The sequence below is a fragment of the Lampris incognitus genome, chromosome 6, assembly GCF_029633865.1.
Source record: "Lampris incognitus isolate fLamInc1 chromosome 6, fLamInc1.hap2, whole genome shotgun sequence".
Lineage (NCBI taxonomy): Eukaryota > Metazoa > Chordata > Actinopteri > Lampriformes > Lampridae > Lampris > Lampris incognitus.
In genome coordinates this window covers 8,211,780-8,229,394 of record NC_079216.1, presented here as the reverse complement: position 1 = coordinate 8,229,394, position 17,615 = coordinate 8,211,780, and the positions used below count along the sequence as shown (strand labels likewise).

The 17,615-nt window shown below is 48.9% G+C and overlaps 2 protein-coding genes and 1 pseudogene across 2 annotated transcripts in view; 1 reads left to right on the top strand and 2 right to left on the bottom strand.

Annotated features, from left to right (window-relative positions):
- The window catches only part of LOC130114386 (periphilin-1-like), a 51,906-nt gene extending 50,114 nt beyond the window's left edge, over positions 1–1,792 (top strand). Inside the window, exon 10 of the mRNA XM_056282250.1 lies at positions 591–1,792. Within this exon, the coding sequence (XP_056138225.1) occupies positions 591–785 (195 nt within the window). The 3' untranslated portion in view covers positions 786–1,792. The remainder of the gene's footprint in view (positions 1–590) is intronic.
- LOC130113998 (amine sulfotransferase-like) lies at positions 1,644–2,675 on the bottom strand (annotated as a pseudogene).
- A 1,523-nt stretch (positions 2,676–4,198) lies between these two features.
- The window catches only part of prickle1a (prickle homolog 1a), a 49,900-nt gene continuing 36,483 nt past the window's right edge, over positions 4,199–17,615 (bottom strand). The window contains exons 3-8 of the mRNA XM_056281538.1: positions 13,343–13,456; positions 11,439–11,576; positions 8,972–9,175; positions 7,673–7,859; positions 5,850–6,734; positions 4,199–5,741 (exon numbers count right to left, since the gene is read on the bottom strand). Of these exons, the coding sequence (XP_056137513.1) occupies positions 4,861–5,741; positions 5,850–6,734; positions 7,673–7,859; positions 8,972–9,175; positions 11,439–11,576; positions 13,343–13,456 (2,409 nt within the window). The 3' untranslated portion in view covers positions 4,199–4,860. The remainder of the gene's footprint in view (positions 5,742–5,849; positions 6,735–7,672; positions 7,860–8,971; positions 9,176–11,438; positions 11,577–13,342; positions 13,457–17,615) is intronic.

Here is a 17,615-nt window from a genome sequence, read left to right as displayed (position 1 = left end):
CGGTCAGCCCGTATGAAAGCTGGGCTCAGACCTTGCGCCCCGACGAGGCATCAAAGGCGAGGGCCCCTCATCGGGCCAGTTCGCCCCAGGTGGTAAAGGTTTTTGTGGGCTTGCACCTGGGACACTAATAAAGAGGTTAACAGCCGTTTCGAGCAGGCCATAAAACCGGAGCGGGGACCTGGAGAGCTTGTTACTGTGTGGTGTGAAAGAGCACTGCGGTGCCACTAGCATACTGCCGACACCTCAGCGCCCCTTTTGTATCCCAGCCCCAGACGTACACGCGTGCAGGGGCTCGCACACACGCACTCGCACACACCTGTTTCGCGGATTGCACCCGCTAGCCAGCAATGGGGTCCTCTTAAGTTCCCAGCCAGCCGTTTGGACGGAGAGACCGGGCTGTGGAGCAGCGTGCCCGCAGACCTGCACTCGCAGCTCGGGTCGGGGGGGAAGGAGTTGGTGCTGTTTTTAGCAGCGTGGCTTTTGGGTTTTGTTTTTGTTGCATTGGCTCAATAACAGAAATGCTTTTGTTATTTAATAAAAGAAGAGGTTAAGAGGACTGTTGCATTATGGGTTTTTTCCCCCCCCTGCAGCTTTACCGGCAGGACTGTGAGACGTTCGGCATGGTGGTGAAAATGTTGGTGGCCAAGCAGCCCAAGTTGGAGGAGCTAGTGGAGGCTCCGCTGAAGGAGAACCTGCTGGAGATCAAGCAGCGGTGCCTTGATGACCTCAAGCTCTTCATCAAGGAGCTTGACCAGGTTACACAACCACCCGAGACCTCGACATGAAACCACGGACCCCTGCGAAAACACATCCTAGTACGTAGTGACCTGGCCTCGAGTGTCAAAGTCAAACCTTTCTTTTAATTTGTGGCATAAAAGTCAACCCTACTGTTCGGACGCGCTCGTATCTTCGCTGTTGCCCGTTTGACCTTTTTGGATTTTCAGAGAACGACCCGATTTCACTCCTACCTAAAACGACCGCGGGCGGTTTTTAAACTCTTTATTCTGTCGAGATAAATACCCAACTGAGATATTAATGCGTTGCATATGTTAGTGTCTGTTAGGAACCAGCGGGCACTAAAATTACCATTTTAACAACTATAATACTATTTTTACACAGTTTAGACTTCAGAGAGACAAGGTCGAGCTGTTGAAAAAGTGAAAATATTACCTGAAAAACAAAAGGGGAAACACACACTGCCCATCTAACCAATGTGACAAGGCCTATGAAACATGAAATGTAAAAAAAGAACCGAAATTAATTTTTTTATGAGTAAACTGTGGTGTTTGTATTACTTTTTTAAACCAAGCAGTAAACTAGTTGTGTGGTACGTGGTCAGCATGGAGAGAGCTGCATTGCCTGTGGTAATGACGTACTCAACACAATTCCACTATCTTCATGTGTTGTTCAGTCGTTGCTGTCGTTTACCTCGTCAGGTTGTGTTCATTCAAACCAGCGTAGCTCCTGCACTGCTTCAGCTGGGCAGGTCGAGGAACGTTTGGCAGAAAATCACTTTGGAATTTTTCATGCGCATTTGTGTGTAATCCCGAGTAAAACCCATTTGTGTGTAATCCCGAGTAAAACCCATTTGTGTGTAATCCCGAGTAAAACCCATTTGTGTGCTCGTCATGAAACTAGCAGCATCACACGGTATTACTGGTGTCCCAGGTGAATGGCACAGGAAAGTCCTGCGTCTGGTCTTGGAAGAGCTTGTCAGACCTCTTCCTGAGCAGCAGTGACGTGATTCTTCCAGTCACCAGACGGGCCTTTCCTCGTGAGTGATCCCTTCTGGTGGTCCAGCAGGTGGTCTGGTGGTAGCTCATAGTTTGCTCCAGGTATCTGCTTCCTGTTCTTGAAGGTGCTGTGTTTTACTGCATTGGCTGACTGTTCCTGAGTCAGGTCTTCGCCAGGGAAGACAAGAGATCCTGTCCACTGCTGAACGCAAGTCTTGAATCATTTCTTCCCGAGTCATGAAAAAGATGTTCATATTGTCCTTTTGAGAGTCTTAATGTGTTCAGACCAGCCGCTCCCACACTCGTCCCCTTTCACGCATTTTTCAAAGAAGTGGTTGAAATCCTTTGGCGTTTCCAGCATGGTTGCGAGTTTGTGGAAGTAGAAATATGACACGAGAACGTCCTTGGGATTTCTCGCCACATAGGTCACCTTGCCCTTCTTCTGACGAAGAGCAAGGGGGCGTGAAGTGGTGCTGTAGATGGGTGTTGGCAGCCTTGGGGAAGGGGCCGTGACAAACTCCTTTACTTCACTGACTTCAATCCAGGGGACCAGTTTACTGTTCATCTCGTCTTTGGTGGCGGTCACATCCCCCTTGGCTTCTGTGAGCAGTAGGATCTGCTGCGTTTTTTATTCCTCCCTCCGTAAACACATTTTAATGGATTTCGGATCTATAATGTAGCGTATAATATTGACAAACTTTAGTTAGCTGCACGTCTCCCAGAAATAAGACCACCACCAAAAGCCATTTCAGGCAAGTGTATAAATGCATACGAATGACAACATATTTCAAAAAGACAAACAAGCTTGTACACATTATGACCAACACTAACTGTTGTGAAGATTCATCACGAATGAGAGCTATGGGATCAACTCCACTTCCCAGCTTTCCTTGTCAATGAAAGTGACAGTGTGGCAGTGACAAAATGACCGCCCACGGTCATTTTGACCGCCCATGGTTGTTCTAGTAGTTTTTAAGTTCCGGTCGTTGTTTGGGACCGTTTCAATATTTATTTTCAGTTCTTCTGTTAGATCAGCAACATGTGTTTTCCAGGTAATATTTTCACTTTTTCGATTTTACTATTCAAGTTCGACCATGTCTCTCTGAAGTTTAAATTGTTTAAGAATAGTATTAAAGTTGTAAAAATGGTAATTTTTGCAATGCATTGATATGTCAGTTGGATGTTTATCTTGACTGAATATAGAGTTGAATAAAAACCGGCGGTGGTTTTGACGGCCCACGGCGGTTTTCGGTAGGAGTGGAATCCCGGTGGTTCTGGTGTTCGCAAGGTTCTTGAGATTTTATGAATTGTTACTGAAGTAGGATGAGACAACGGCAGAGTTCATCACTTAAGGTAATGCAATAGTTTAAGAGATTCTTTAAGACTGATTTATGAGTTTCCTAAATAAGTGAAGTAATGCTGTGCCCAAGCCAAGGAAAGAGTACTTGTGAAGTGACGTGATTTCACTGTACTGGCGTACTTTTTGGAAGGAAATGGATTTCAAAAGTTTCAAAGCAAAAAAAAAAAAAAAAAAAGAAGTGAAAGTTACCTCTGTTTTTTCTTGCTTGCACCGTTTTATCATCGTACAACCAGTACGGCCCCAATGAGGAACTTGTAAGACCTGATGACATTTAAGGAATTTTGACATTTTATATCTAAGCCATGATCATCGTTGATGTTCTGTTTTCAATGCTTCATTATCATTTAGTAAGTGCATGTTCATTTGCCAGGCATTAATGGCTAAATATACAGACGAAATTGTAATTGGCTCAATGATTCCTCCCTCTCCACCTCAAGCTGATGTGTGGTGAGCGTTCTGGTGAAAAATGGCTGCCGTGCACCACCCAGGTGGGTGCTCCACATTGGTGGTGGATGAGGCGTTACCCGCTTCAATGTGAAGCGCTTTGGGTGTCTAGAAAAGCGCTAAATTATTATTATTATGTAACAGCACACCTAAAGAATACAGATTTACTACTGGCGCTGCATACCGAGGTCTCGCCCAGTCGCCATTCCAAGCTTTTGCGGTGGGATGTCTCGTTTTTTTTATATGAATCCCGCTCGAGTCTTGGCCCTAGCGTTGATGAATCATACTGATTCGGACCACTATAGGAACAGTTGTAGGGGAAGTGATTATTGAGAGTATTCAATAGAGGATTGTCTCGTCGCCCCCCACTGATTTAGAGCTGTTATAACAAGCGAGGTGCCGCTGTTGTGCATTCCAGTGCGAGTGTTTTCAATACTGACGTTGTTTTAACATTTTGTATTTGTTTAGCTTTTTCACCATCATCTCGGTTTGAGTCGAAAGAGGAAAATGTGTTTTTAAATTTTACCAAAATTTGGAGTTAAAAAAAATAAAATCATGGCGATTTCGATGAAATGACCCTTTCCTTTGTTTCTGTTTTGCATCATTTTTTCCCAAACAAAGCGATAAAAAAAACCCCAAACAAACCAAAATAATGATTATATATATATTTTTTATTACAATTATCAACCTTAGCCTTATATTCCCATTTGTACATTTATACAGAATACAATGATTTGTTTACAATAGAATATGACCCATAAATAGACCTCTCAGCAAGGCCCTATCAAAACACCCAGTGTTCCCCTCGTGTCACGGCTGTCCAAGCCCATACAAAAGAAATGCTTAAACAAAGAGCCTGGGTCGTACTCGGTGTCATTTGGTTCAGGCTTCCTGTTGGAAAAACGGCTCCGCACTGCCAACCGCCATCAAATGCCTTTCTGCTACAAAACAAGTCTTGAACTCGGGGGGTATAAAAAATAGCAGTCTTGAACTCTACAATATATACATTCATATCTGCAATGTTAAATAATAATCTCAATTTAGCTCTAAATGAGGCTTCATAAATACTGTGTGTGTTATTCTGAATTACTTGTTACCACGTTGGCAGTTTGTAATGCTTCAGATGTACGCTTGTGAACTGGATTAAGGACTGTAAAACAGGTTGGTAAACTGAGTGCTTTATTAAGCGTACATTATATTCTGGCAAGATTCAATGCATTTAATAGCAAGCAGGCTGTTTTGGCAAATAGAACAGTGGCAACGAGACTCAGATGAGTGGCAAAGCAGGACCCAAAGCTGCTGATGAGAGGAGTGAACCACAGTCTAGGAAATGATGCAGTTCTTCCCCTTGTGCCCTTTCTTCTTTGTGGATTTAGTCCGCGGGCCATAGAGTGGGGAGGGCATACCTTCCACCGGGCTGGGCAAGTTGTCAGTATAGTAGTGTCTATGGGGCCGGGGCTGGGGGATGGGCTGACCTAGGAAGAAGCCCTCTTCCTCTGAATCGGATGAGGAAGAGGAGCAAGTGGAGCACCAGTCATCATCGTCTGCACAAAGCCCCAAGAACCTATCCATGGAGGGTCCCTGCAGGCTATAGTCTGTCGTGGCATGGGGGTTGGGGTGGCCATGAGGGGGCTTCCCGTAGAAAGCTGGTGGGCCCTTGACGCTAAGGGCGTGCCCTCTGTGGTCCTCTTTATAGTATATGCGAGCCCTCTCTTTGGGTACCAGGTGAAGTGCGTTGTCAGAGCGAGATTTGCGGCTGCGGCGTCTCCGGTGGTGGTGGTGGTGATGGTGGCGGCCAGGGCGGAGCTCGTGGTCCTGCTCCTCAAAGTGGTACACTCGCCGCCTGGTCCGCTCACTCATAGGGGGCTGGCGTACCGGCAGGTCATTGTAATGTCCATTGTCCACGACATCGTCGGAGAACTTGACCTGCTGCGGCCTTGATTGGGAGCGTGTCCTCCTCAGGGCAGGGACGTGGGGGGGTGTAGGCCTCTCCTCTGGGAGAGGAAGGTCATCCTCCTCCTCTGGAACATTCTCTTCCTGCTCTGATACCAGACTCCTCAGGGAATTGGCGCTCCTGTGTAACATGGAAGAGTTGAGCGTTCCCATGTTGCTGGTTTTCTCGCAGTCCTCAGCCTCCAGCTCCTGGAAGTTCTGGAATGAATACGCCAGTGGCTGGTCTTTACTGTCGCCCTCAGCTGAGGCACCTGAGAGAGAAAGAACAGCTCACCATATTAAATGGGATTTGATCCCCGACCAGTGGGTATATACGTGTGACCTCTGGACACATCACTTCTTTGTTTGAGTGTACTCACCAGTAATATTGGAGAGAGCCAGTGAGTCCATGGAGTCTCGGACGCTCTGGTCCGTCTTCTTGAGTTCATCTGTGATGCACTCCAGGGAGTCGGCGTACCACTGCTGCTCCTCCCCCTGGAAGCCTCCCCCAGCCCCACGATCCAAATCCAGCTCCTGGATCTTCCTGCTGCTGGCGGGGCCCGGGTGGCTACCATAGGCGGAGTCCCCCAGCCCATCCTGGGACTGAGCCCAATACATGTCTGCCTGATACTTCTTACTCGCCAAACTCTGGCTCCCCCTTCCTTCCCCTGCACTGCCATTGCTATCTCCAGCTTTTGAGGACTCCTGCTTGGCCTTGGTGTCTGCCTCAGACATCCACAGATCGGCGGGTCTAGATTCGTCACTCTGCTGAAATACCCCATGCTCCCCGAACTTGAGCAGCAGCTGGGTCATGTAGTCCTCGTGTTCAGCCCACTCTTCGTCCTGGTCCTCGGGGGCCTCAGTCTCCTCACTACGCCCCCTCCAGAAGCGCTCGTCGGAGAGGCTCATGTGGGCCAGTTTGTTAGTCAGAGTGTCGTCTGCGTTTCCACTGAAGCCAGGGAACTTGTAGTCAACTGACGGTGAGAAGAGGAGGGACTGGCGGCACTGGTCGGCCGAGCGGCTGCTCTTGCCCATGCGCACACTGCGCCGCGACTCTCGGGAGCGTGCTGACTGGAAGGCAGAGTCGGAGGAGTCTGAGGCATGCATGTCCTCCCCCAGGCTGCAGGCCTTGGAGCAGTAAATCCGGCCCTGGCGTGGCAGGAAAGGGCAGCCCAGCAGGGAGCTCTTACACTGGGCACAGCTGAAGCAGCTGTCAGTAGCGTGCCAATGGAGGCCGTCATAGGTCATCTGAGCATGATCCACGCCTGGAAGAAGAAGACAGAGAACAGTCCTTAATATGTTTGAGGGTTTAACTTGATGACGGACAAACACTGAACATTCGGTTGAGTTGCCAGCAAGAAATGTTCGTTATTTGCTCATACCGGAAAAATGTCAAACTGTCAGCTCTTGTCAAGTATTGTTTGCCCAAATACAAGGAAATTGACTTGGTCAGATGCTCACACTCATAAAAACAAAACAGAAATATTCTTAAAGTAAGAAGACTAAGGGTGTCTAACAATCTAAAGGCAAATGTCCGCAATAAGTCTTTTTGACATATGTGTCAGAGGGCCGACAAGCAGCCATTTTATCCATCATTTTGTGTCAGCTGGGCATGACTGACCTGCTGGAGCCGGATTTAACACGCGCAGCATTTTTGCCCTCGTTCCCCTCCATGTTTGGAAACGCATGCCAATTGAAATAACACTAATGAGCCGACATTTTATTTTCCCGCAGTAAACGACCGATATATGAAACATTTTTTTACTCTACGGGTTGATTTCTCTATCTTAGTTTGTTTTCTGTCTTGTAAGCTTTATCGGCCCACATGTGTAAGAAATATGTGTAGCACTATTCATTCATTTACAACCACGACCTCCACCGTGCTGCTGAAAACAAGCGCAGACTCAGAAAGGCCAGAACCACATCCTCAACCACTTCTTCACACCCTTGCCCACACTGCCCCAAAATACGCGGCTCCTGGATCAGCCTCTACGCCCACCTGAAGACCCACAAGGACCTAGAAGGGTGGCAGACATACTCGACCCCGAGTGACTGCCGATGATGATGACGACTTACTTGCAAGGGAGTAAAAGGATTTAGGAATAGAAAACATCAGATAGTACGTCTGCTGTACGATGTTCACACATCATTGTATGAACTGTTCATCTTGTTTGAGCTCTGTGCCATGAGAACGGCAGCTTACCGATGTGCTCCCCGCAGGCCTCGCAGTACTCCGCGTACAGAGACTCGAAGCAGCCGCAGCAGTACGGCCGACCGTCCTTCATGATGTACCGCTGACCGCCCAAAACCGTCTCACACTCAAAGCAGGAGAAATGCTTCATGTGCCAGTGGCGCCCCTCGGCCTCCGTGCACTCATCCGCAAAGATAATCTGTGGACAAACAGATGACCCATCTCATCTTTATTTATCTCTGCTGGTCTTTGATTTATGGGGGACGGCAAAGGGGGGGGGGTGAATGTTATTGCTGGCTTTGGGAAACCCTCTTCTCAGAACTGAACCACAAGTCAGTAGGGGCGTCTTTAGGGAAGGCAGTAAAAGTGCCGACTGTGGATGATGGTTTTTCCCCTCTGTTAAAGCGACATTGTGTAATTTTTCTACAGATTTAATGAACGAGACTTGATCGTTTCTTCGCATACAGGAAACGGCGCTTGCTATGAGGCATGATGAAAATGAATGTGGGATTTTAGATGTGTTTTGTCTTCAGTGATGGACCACATGTATTTTGCTGCGACCTCTACCAATAAACATGCCATCGCTGAAGAAAACATCTAAAATCCTACCTATCCATGCCTCATAGCGAGCGTCACTTCCTGTGTGCGAATAAAGGATTATGTCTCGTTCGCTGGTATTGCGACAATACTGCCCTGTCACACCAGACCATCTGAGGCGTATTGAAGCACCACAGGTGTCAATTTGTTGTGTACACACTCTTAATAGATCTTGATAGGTTAATAGAAAAATTACACATTGTCACTTTTTTTTGGGGGGGGGGTTCCCCCCATTCTTCTCCCCAGTTGTACCCAGTCCATCACCCCACTCTTCCGAACTGCCCCGGTCGCTGCTCCACCCCCACTGCCGATCTAGGGAGGGCTACAGACTACCACATGCCTCCTCCCATACATGTGGAGTCGCTAGCTGCTGCTTCTCACCTGACAGTGAGGAGTTTCACCAGGGGGACGTAGCGTGTGGGAGGATCACACTATTCCCCCCCGAACAGGCGCCCCGACCGATCAGAGGAGGCGCTACTGCAGAGACCAGGACGCACACCCACATCCGGCTTCCCACCCGCAGACACGGCCAATTGTGTCTGTGGAGACGCCCGACCAAGCCGGAGGTAACACGGGGATTCGAACCGGCAATTGGTAGGCAACAGAATAGACCACTACGCTACCCGGACGCCCTCGATCTTAACAGATTAATGGAAAAATTACACATCATCACTTTTACATGGCTCTCTCTCTGTTTTAAACCTGTGATCTCACCTCGTCGCAGGCTGAACAGCGGGGCTTGAGCAGCTCGGCGTGGTGCCTTCCGCAGTGAATCTTTCCGTCCTGGTAGAAGTATATCAGGTCCACCAGCAGCTCGCTGCATGTGGAGCAGGCAAAGCATGCTGGGTGCCAGCACAGCCCGGGGCCCGCCCTGGAGGCAAACACCGCCATCTCTCCCCCGTTAACGTTCTCGCCACACTGCAATATGAACAGGACAGCAACACGCTGATGAGGAAACAACAGCTGGAAGTGGTGTTTTTTGGTTGTAGACCAGGAGCAAGCTGTGATTCAGCTATCACCATTATTACTATTATAGATAAAGTAATGTCCCTTTGCTGGTATAATACCCAGCCTGGCAAAGACAAAGTAGGGTGTCATGTGACTGCGTAGCATGTTTGCATTGTGGATGTGGGTGAAGACACGGCCCATCTGGCTTTGTGGACAGTGTGAGGCGTTTGTTGAACGAAGAGAACAATTGCAAGAGCGAGAGAGAGAGAGCAAGCTTTTTCGAAGGGAGAGAGAGAGTAAGAGGGTGGTTGTATAACTGGAGGGCTACATCTGTTTTGACAAGCTTTAATGGCCGCCCCTCTCGCTGTTCATTGTAAATAGTGAAACACTGCACCGAGCCACTCCAAACAACCCACCATTGAGGACCTTTTGGACTCGGTCTGCGTGGCCTCACATGCAGTCTGTGTTTAGGGATCTCTTAACATCGCGGCTGAGATACTGAAATCTTTATTTAAACCCTCCTCCTACTCTCTCCATAGAGGAGGAGCGGCTGCAAATCTGTAAACTCTACAGTATATACATTCATATCAGCTTCGTGATGATAATAATAATCTCTGTTTACCGCTCTGTGAGGCTTTGTAAGTGCTGTGGCCTGTACAGGCAACCCTGCGATTCCCGTATTTCCTTCTAAGGATCCGGCAATTACGACTGGTCAACTACCAAACAACTGTTGTGTGATTTCCCCAAAACAGCGTCTATCTACTCATATTTACTTTTATAGAATAGTGATATCAATATCTATGCCACTGAGCAACGGCATATATCTACTTTCTAACCAATTGGACTTGTTATATAAACGTATTTCTCCACAGCAAGGCTGAACCAAGAAACCCAAGGGAAGAACCACTCCGATGCCATTTCCGTTAGCGCAGGGTTTGTTGTGGAATGGCTCCATAACGGTGCTGAACGCGGCAAGGGGGACTTAATGATGCCGGTATTCAGTGACTGGTTTTACATCCACTGACACATCCAGTAACACCACAACTGATACAGATTTGACATCCTACAGCACCATCGTCCATCCATTATCCAAACCGCTTATCCTACGCAGGGTCGCAGGGATGCTGGAGCCTATCCCAGCAGTCATTGGGTGGCAGGCGAAGAGACACCCTGGACAGGCCACCACAGGGCCCACACACACACATACCTAGGGACAATTTAGTACAGCTGATTCACCTGACCTACATGTCTTTGGACTGTGGGAGGAAACCGGACCACCTGGAGGAAACCCATGTAGACACGGGGAGAACATGCAAAGTCCACACATAGGACGACCCGGAACGACCCCCAAGGTTGGATTACCCCCGGGATCGAAACCAGGACCCTCTTGCTATGACGCAACCATGCTAACCACTGTTTGTTGAAGTCATTGTAGTTTTTCTGTGGGACTTCCTAGTCCTGATTTCAGCATCAGTGTCAATGAACACAGAAAGTAGCTGTGCACGTGACAGGCTTCATTATGGCCGAATGTTTTAGTAACGGCCGACTGATTTAATACCACATGAAAAAGTGCTAAGGGGAAGAAGAAGGGGGGCTTGCCTTGAATTATGAGACAGTTTATTTTCTCTTTTAATCGGCGTGTTCACCAGTGTTCAGTCATGTCCACATCGTATCAGGATGACCCACATAACTGGTCCCGACCACTGGTGCTGCTGATGGAGGGTAAGTGTTTATCTCCATGATAACATCACCCGAGAATTTCAGACTTCCACCACAGTATCCGCAGTAGATGAGATTAGCTTTGAATGATGTAATTTTGTGCTTTCCCAACCAACCAGAGGAGGCGCTAGTGCAGTGACTAGCACACATACCCACATCTGGCTTCCCACTCGCAGACACGGTCAATTGAGTCTGTAGGGACGCCCGACCAAGCCAGAGGTAACACGGGGATTCAATCCGGCGAGCCCCGTGTTGGTAGGCAACGGAATAGACCGCCACGCCACCTGGACGCCCCTCATTCAGCCTTTTTCTATTCGAAATTTCACACAAACTTGGCTTGGTGGGGAAACCCCACTTCTGGCTCCTACCTCCAGCTGTACCACTGTTGTAAAGGACTACTGACTGTCCACCAGAACCACCTGGTCGTCTTCATGGATCAGGTGATGGAGTAAAGACACAAATTTCAGCTTTACAAGTAAAAGAGTGGTGTAAAGGTGGAGGACCAGGAACGTACATGCTCACAAACGCTGTGCTGCAGGTTTCGGGGCAGCAGTCTGAGCATGCCTCTCCCCAGCGCCTCCTTCTTCCTCTGGACACTGAACATGTGGAGCTCCTTCTTCTCCTCCTCACTGAGAGACTGGCAGTAACGCACCTGCAAAAGAAGGAAATCACATTTATTTAAAACTTTATCCTTCTTTTGGAAATTCATTGCATGCCATACGGTAATCAGATAAATAACGACAACAAGTACGAGTGCTACATATACGTTGTACAATAACTGGGTGCAGCACCCACCCACCCGGTGCAGCACCCACCCACACACACTTTCAGTCATTTTTTTACAGTTTGTTCATTGGGGCGATGCCGGTGGAGGCGTGTGATCTGCAAGCGACGATCTCATGAAATAAATAAAAAACAATTTTTTGTGTGGATTTCCCCCCCCCCCCTTTTCTCCCCAATTGTACTTGGCCAATTACCCCACTCTCCCGAGCCGTCCCGGTCGCTGCTCCACCCCCTCTGCCGATCTGTGGAGGGCTGGCGACTCCACTCGCCTCCTCCGATACATGTGAAGTCGCCAGCCGCTTCTTTTCACCTGACAGTGAGGAGTTTCACCAGGGGGACATAGCACATGGGAGGATCACACTGTTCCCCCCAGTTCCCCCTCCCCCTCGAACAGGCGCCCTGACCGACCAGAGGAGGCGCTAGTGCAGCGACCAGGACACATACCCACATCCGGCGACACGGCCAACTGTGTCTGTAGGGACGCCCGACCAAGCCAGGGGTAACAGGGATTCGAACCGGCGATCCCCGTGTTGGTAGGCAACGGAATAGACTGCCACGCCACCCGGATGCCTCCAGAATATTTTTTTGGCACAAATTGTTGAATAGGTGCATGTGACTGGGGAAATGAGCCAACAACGTAACGTTGTGTTTAAAGGGGGGGGGGGGGGTGATGCATCGGTTGTGGTTAGGGATCCGGTGATAAAGACAAGCAGAAAGGGAAACTTGTGCGGTAACGTTGGTCGACAGGTCCCGGTGACGTCACAACCCGGCCTGGAAAATGTCCTGGAGTGAATCCAACAGCAGGACTCCCTGGTCCGCCATCAAAAGAGCTTATAAACCGAGCTAAGTATGAGCCAGGGCAGCGTGCATACCATAGCTCGCTGAACAAAGGCAACTCTTTGACCCCGGCTCGCCCCCCATACACACACACGATGTAAGCCTGTAACACAACTACACACGTGTATCACTATGGTGATTAAGAAGCTCATTTTTACAACACCCCCTTTTTGATGTTTGCCTCCCGGCAACCTTAACAAGAGGCGGTGAGCTTAAACATGGCCCCCGCTTCAGGTGGAATCCGGCGGCTCGGCCCACGCCACCAAACTGATGGTGGTGGCATCGCATAGCCCCTTTTCACCCAGTCCCCCCCAACACACACACACACACACACACCACCCATAAAGAAAGAAACGCCTCGATGGCAGGAAATCTGTCGGGCGGGAGTCCCGGCAAACATCATAAAATCACCCAAGTCAGAAGTCACGTTGTGTGCACACCGCCAACGCCGGAGGGCCGTGAAACATACAGACCGAAACAAAAACCGAGAAAAAAGAAACGTTCCACCCAGTATGACGTCAACAGGGGTGCTGATGTGCTGCTCTCTCGGGGGATGGGAGATGGCGTGGAGGTGGCGGTGGGTTGTTTGGGCAACTCGAACAAGATGGCGGCGGGCTGAACAAAGACGGTGGGAAGCTGGGAAAATGGGCGCAGGACGGCGGGACTCTTGCTGTAATGATGTTTTTTAATGAGAGGGCCCGCCAGGCTTGAATTTTATGATGTCTGTGTTTATGCATTTTGCGCGCACACACACACACACACACACAGACACACACACAGAGTACACATGGTTTTTACCTCATTATCATGTGGCGGCAGTTGGTAGAGGAGCTGTTTGATTCTGTACTTCTCTCCGGGACTGTTGACGTAGGGGACCTTGTCCTCCGGCAGACAGGAGAAGTACAACTGGACCTGGACGAGGCGGAGGACACGGAGAACAGACATTACTGACAGTCACCGACGCTACAGCAACTCGGGATGATGTGTCGGTGCTGAGGAAACTGCCAGTCATAATAAAACCCACATGCCGCTGCTGTCAGGAGCAAATCAGAAACATATACGTCTTCACGGTTGTCTTGGCAGCTGTGTGTCTCGCTCTCGCTGAAGGAACACAAAAGTTTTTGGCGCCCGCGTCCGTGAAAGCCCACAGTAAACCTTCAGAAATGTGCAGTCATCAATCTGAAGAATCCCACTGTTTTCCCAAATTCCTGAACAGATTTGGCTTTTTGAAGCGTGGTGTTTTTCATCCACGAGCGGCGATATATTATTCTTACGATCTTGGACGGTCCGCACGCTATTTATGAACACGAAGGCGACCCCCTCCCCCCCCCGAGAAACGAGGGAGGCGAGAGGCTAACTTGTGATCAGACATGTTCAGGAACCGCTCAAACAATAATGTACAGGACATCGACCTTTTCTGGTGTTTTTACCCCTCATATTAACTTCATTTAATAGTGGTACACAAATATTTCCAGAGTAATCGAAAACTACGTGACCGTGTGCTGAAGATGTCTCCGCGTCCCATCACAGGGGCCGTTTTTCTGGATGAATCCATACGGGGCGCCTAAAAAAGTACGAAACTGTTCCACTTCTGCTAGAATATAAAGTATACTCCTATTAAAGTGTGTCTAAAGCACAGCTCTGGGTGTCTAGATTAGATCCTAATCTAGATCTAATTTCCCAATTAGATTCAATCTAGACTAGACCCTAATCTAGATCCAATTCCCTAACCTAGATCTAATCTAGATTAGAGAATTAGATCTAGGTTAGGCTCTAATCTTGATCTAGATCTACATTAGGTTCTAATGTAGATCCAATTTAGATCTAGATCTAAGGAAGGGGAATGAAATTGCCGTGGCATCATACGAGACAATGGGACATAAAGAAGAATAAGCAGCTAAAAGGAAACATGATGCCGGTGCAGCAGCAGCACGGAGAACACGTCAAACGGGAGATTATTAGTAAAAGTATAAAAAGTCAATAAAAAGATTATGAGAATAATCTCTTCTTCAGCGGAGGTAAATTAAGGAGGTGTGTGGCGAGGGTCGGGGCACTCGCCATGTTACGCTGGTCTCTGTCAAAGCTGCTCGCCCCTAAGCGTCTCGGTTGCACTTTGACCCTTGGGGGGGGCAGAAATCAGCAAGGGCTGGGCTTTATTGTGGAGAGGGGTCATCACAGCCGGCTTGATAGAGAGTGGGAAGCGTTTTTCTGCCGAGTCTGGGTGGATGGGTGGGTGGGGGACTACCTGCTGCTTTGGCTGTCTGGGGGTGGGGGGGAGTGGGGGTTACAGCAATTTACCCTGACAATCAGCCCCGTTAACCCCCCGCCGTAAATTATGCACATTTTCATGCTATTACCCCTCATCCAGCGCCCCCAGGCCTTCACCCGGACCCTGTGTGATTCCTCACTGTAATGATCACCCATAATGCACCACCAATTCAGGGCCAGTGGCTGCAGTAAAGAGCTTTACAGTTGATTCATGCATTTTCACACAAAGGAAGGCCTCTCTCTCTCTCTCCCTACCTCTCCCTCTCTCTCTCTCTCTCTCTCTCCCTACCTCTCCCTCTCTCTCTATGACAGCCCTACCTTGCATATCAACCTCCTCCCCTGTATTGTTAAAGAAGCAGACTGGTATGGGGGTGGGGGTGGGGTTGGAGAGCAGTATGGGATGGAGAGATGGAACATCAGAGAGCGAGAGAGAGAAGCAGTGGAGACAGATGGAGAGATAGAAGAGTATGAGAAAAATGAGAGAAACAGTGGGTAAGTATAGAGGGGGAAAGGGAGAGAGAGAAACAGGGAAAGGAATGGAGAGAGAATGTAACATCAGAGAGAGAGAGAGAGAGAGAGGGAGAGATAAACGGTGGATAAGTACAGAAAGAGAGACAGTAATTGAGAGAGAGATGGGTGAGGAGGGAACAATCAGGGCCTCCCCTGTTGAGTTGGGAAAGTGCCACATCACACTGGCTGCCCTGCGGACACACATACACACACACACACACACACACACACACACACACACACACACACACACACACACACACAGCCTGTTTTCATGGAGGCCAGGGTTTGTTAATAGACAGCCCCCCCCCACCCCCCACCCCTAAATCTAATCCCGCCGCCACCGGCAGCAGCAGAGCCGATCTGCTAAGACCTCCACACAGCACACAACTCCCATAATCACAACCAGACCTGTGCCGCACCGCAGCGCAGTAAATAAAAACACACACATCCTGCCTGTAAGTGGCTGCTGGGTAAAGCCTGGCGAGTCAGCCCTCGCCTCGGAACAAAACGGATGAGGAAAAAACTTTTCACAAAATATTTTTATTGTCTGTCCCCTAGATGCCACTATCTGGAGACCAGCGCCGGGATGTTATTCATAAATGTGCTGAACAGCGCGGCAATTACCCCGGCCGGGGGAAAATCTGGCTGCCAAGTTGGAATCGGGTCAGGGCTGTTTTCCGTCTCCGTCGGGAGCTCACGGCATCGTGGGGGTTAATGTTCACGACGCGGTGAAACTCAGGAAGTACACCGCATCCTAAGAGGAGCTGCGATGCGTCTTCTTCGTCTTTAGGTTTTGATTGTTGTCGTTTTCGGGTTTCTTTTATTGTTGCCGTGTTCCTCGGCGTGTGTGAATATAGCGTGTCGTGGAGACGGCCAGACGTTTCCTGCTTGTAAAAGTGTTAATTTTACATTTTGCCAGCCCGTACGAGGGGTCTGCTACCGCCTCGAACCCCCAGAAGCGTAATTCCGGTTTTTTACATTCATGTATGAGGCTTATAAAGGCACATTTCACCAAAACTGCGAACAACCCATAGTGGGTGTGAGGTGGTTAAAGAATAATTCAGGGGGCGTCCGGGTGGCGTGGCGGTCTATTCCGTTGCCTACCAACACAGGGATCGCCAGTTCGAATCTCTGTGTTACCTCCGGCTTGGTCGGGCATCCATACAGACACAATTGGCCGTGTCTACGGGTGGGAAGCTGGATGTGGGTATGTGTCATGGTCGCTGCACTAGCGCCTCCTCTGGTTGGTTGGGGCACCTGTTTAGGGGGAGGGGGAACTGGGGGGAACAGCGTGATCCTCCCACGCGCTACATCCCCCTGGTGAAACTCCTCACTGTCAGGTGAAAAGAAGCGGCTAGCGACTCCACATGTATCGGAGGAGGCATGTGGTGGTTTGCAGCCCTCCCCGGATCGGCAGAGGGGGTGGAGCAGCGACCGGGACTGCTCGGAAAATAGGGTAATTGGCCAAGTACAATTGGGGGGGAAATCCATAAAAAAAGACAGTTTGGTTTTTTTACAACTTGGGTTTTATTTCCGTGGAGATTGCCATCATACACATCAGTTATGATATCATTTTGCTGGGCTTCATTGTGGAGCTTTTGGGACACAGGACCTCGGCTGGACTCACCTTTACAATGGCGTCTTATGGGGCAACAACACAGACATGTTTCCACAACTCAAATTTAACTCAGTTACCATGTATTTGGAAGTGAAAACAAAACTGTAAGATAAACGTTATGACCAGAAATGTTCAATATGTGAATGGTGGAGGACACTGCTGATCTACTTGCTGGTTCACCCTGCAGGAAGTAGCAGTAACCATAAACTAGCCGGCCAGCACAATTGAGAAGTCATAGATGATGGACACAGTATTATTGATATACTAGGGGGGGCTAGTCGTTGAAATGACAGATTTGTTCAGTTGCCCCATAAGACGCTGTTGTAAAGCTGAGTCCAGTCGTGGTCCTGTGTCCAAAATCTCTAACGTGAAGCTGCTTGAGTAAATTATCATTACCGATCGGCACAAAAAGAATAACTATGAAAATAAGACTCGGGGTGTTACCCTTTAACCACTTCATACCCACAAGTAACCACCTCATACCCACATGTAACCACCTCATACCCACATGTAACCACCTCATACCCACATGTAACACCCCATACCCACATGTAACCACTTCATACCCACAAGTAACACCTCATACCCACATGTAACCACCTCATACCCACATGTAACCACTTCATACTCACATGTAACCACCTCATACCCACATGTAACCACTTCATACCC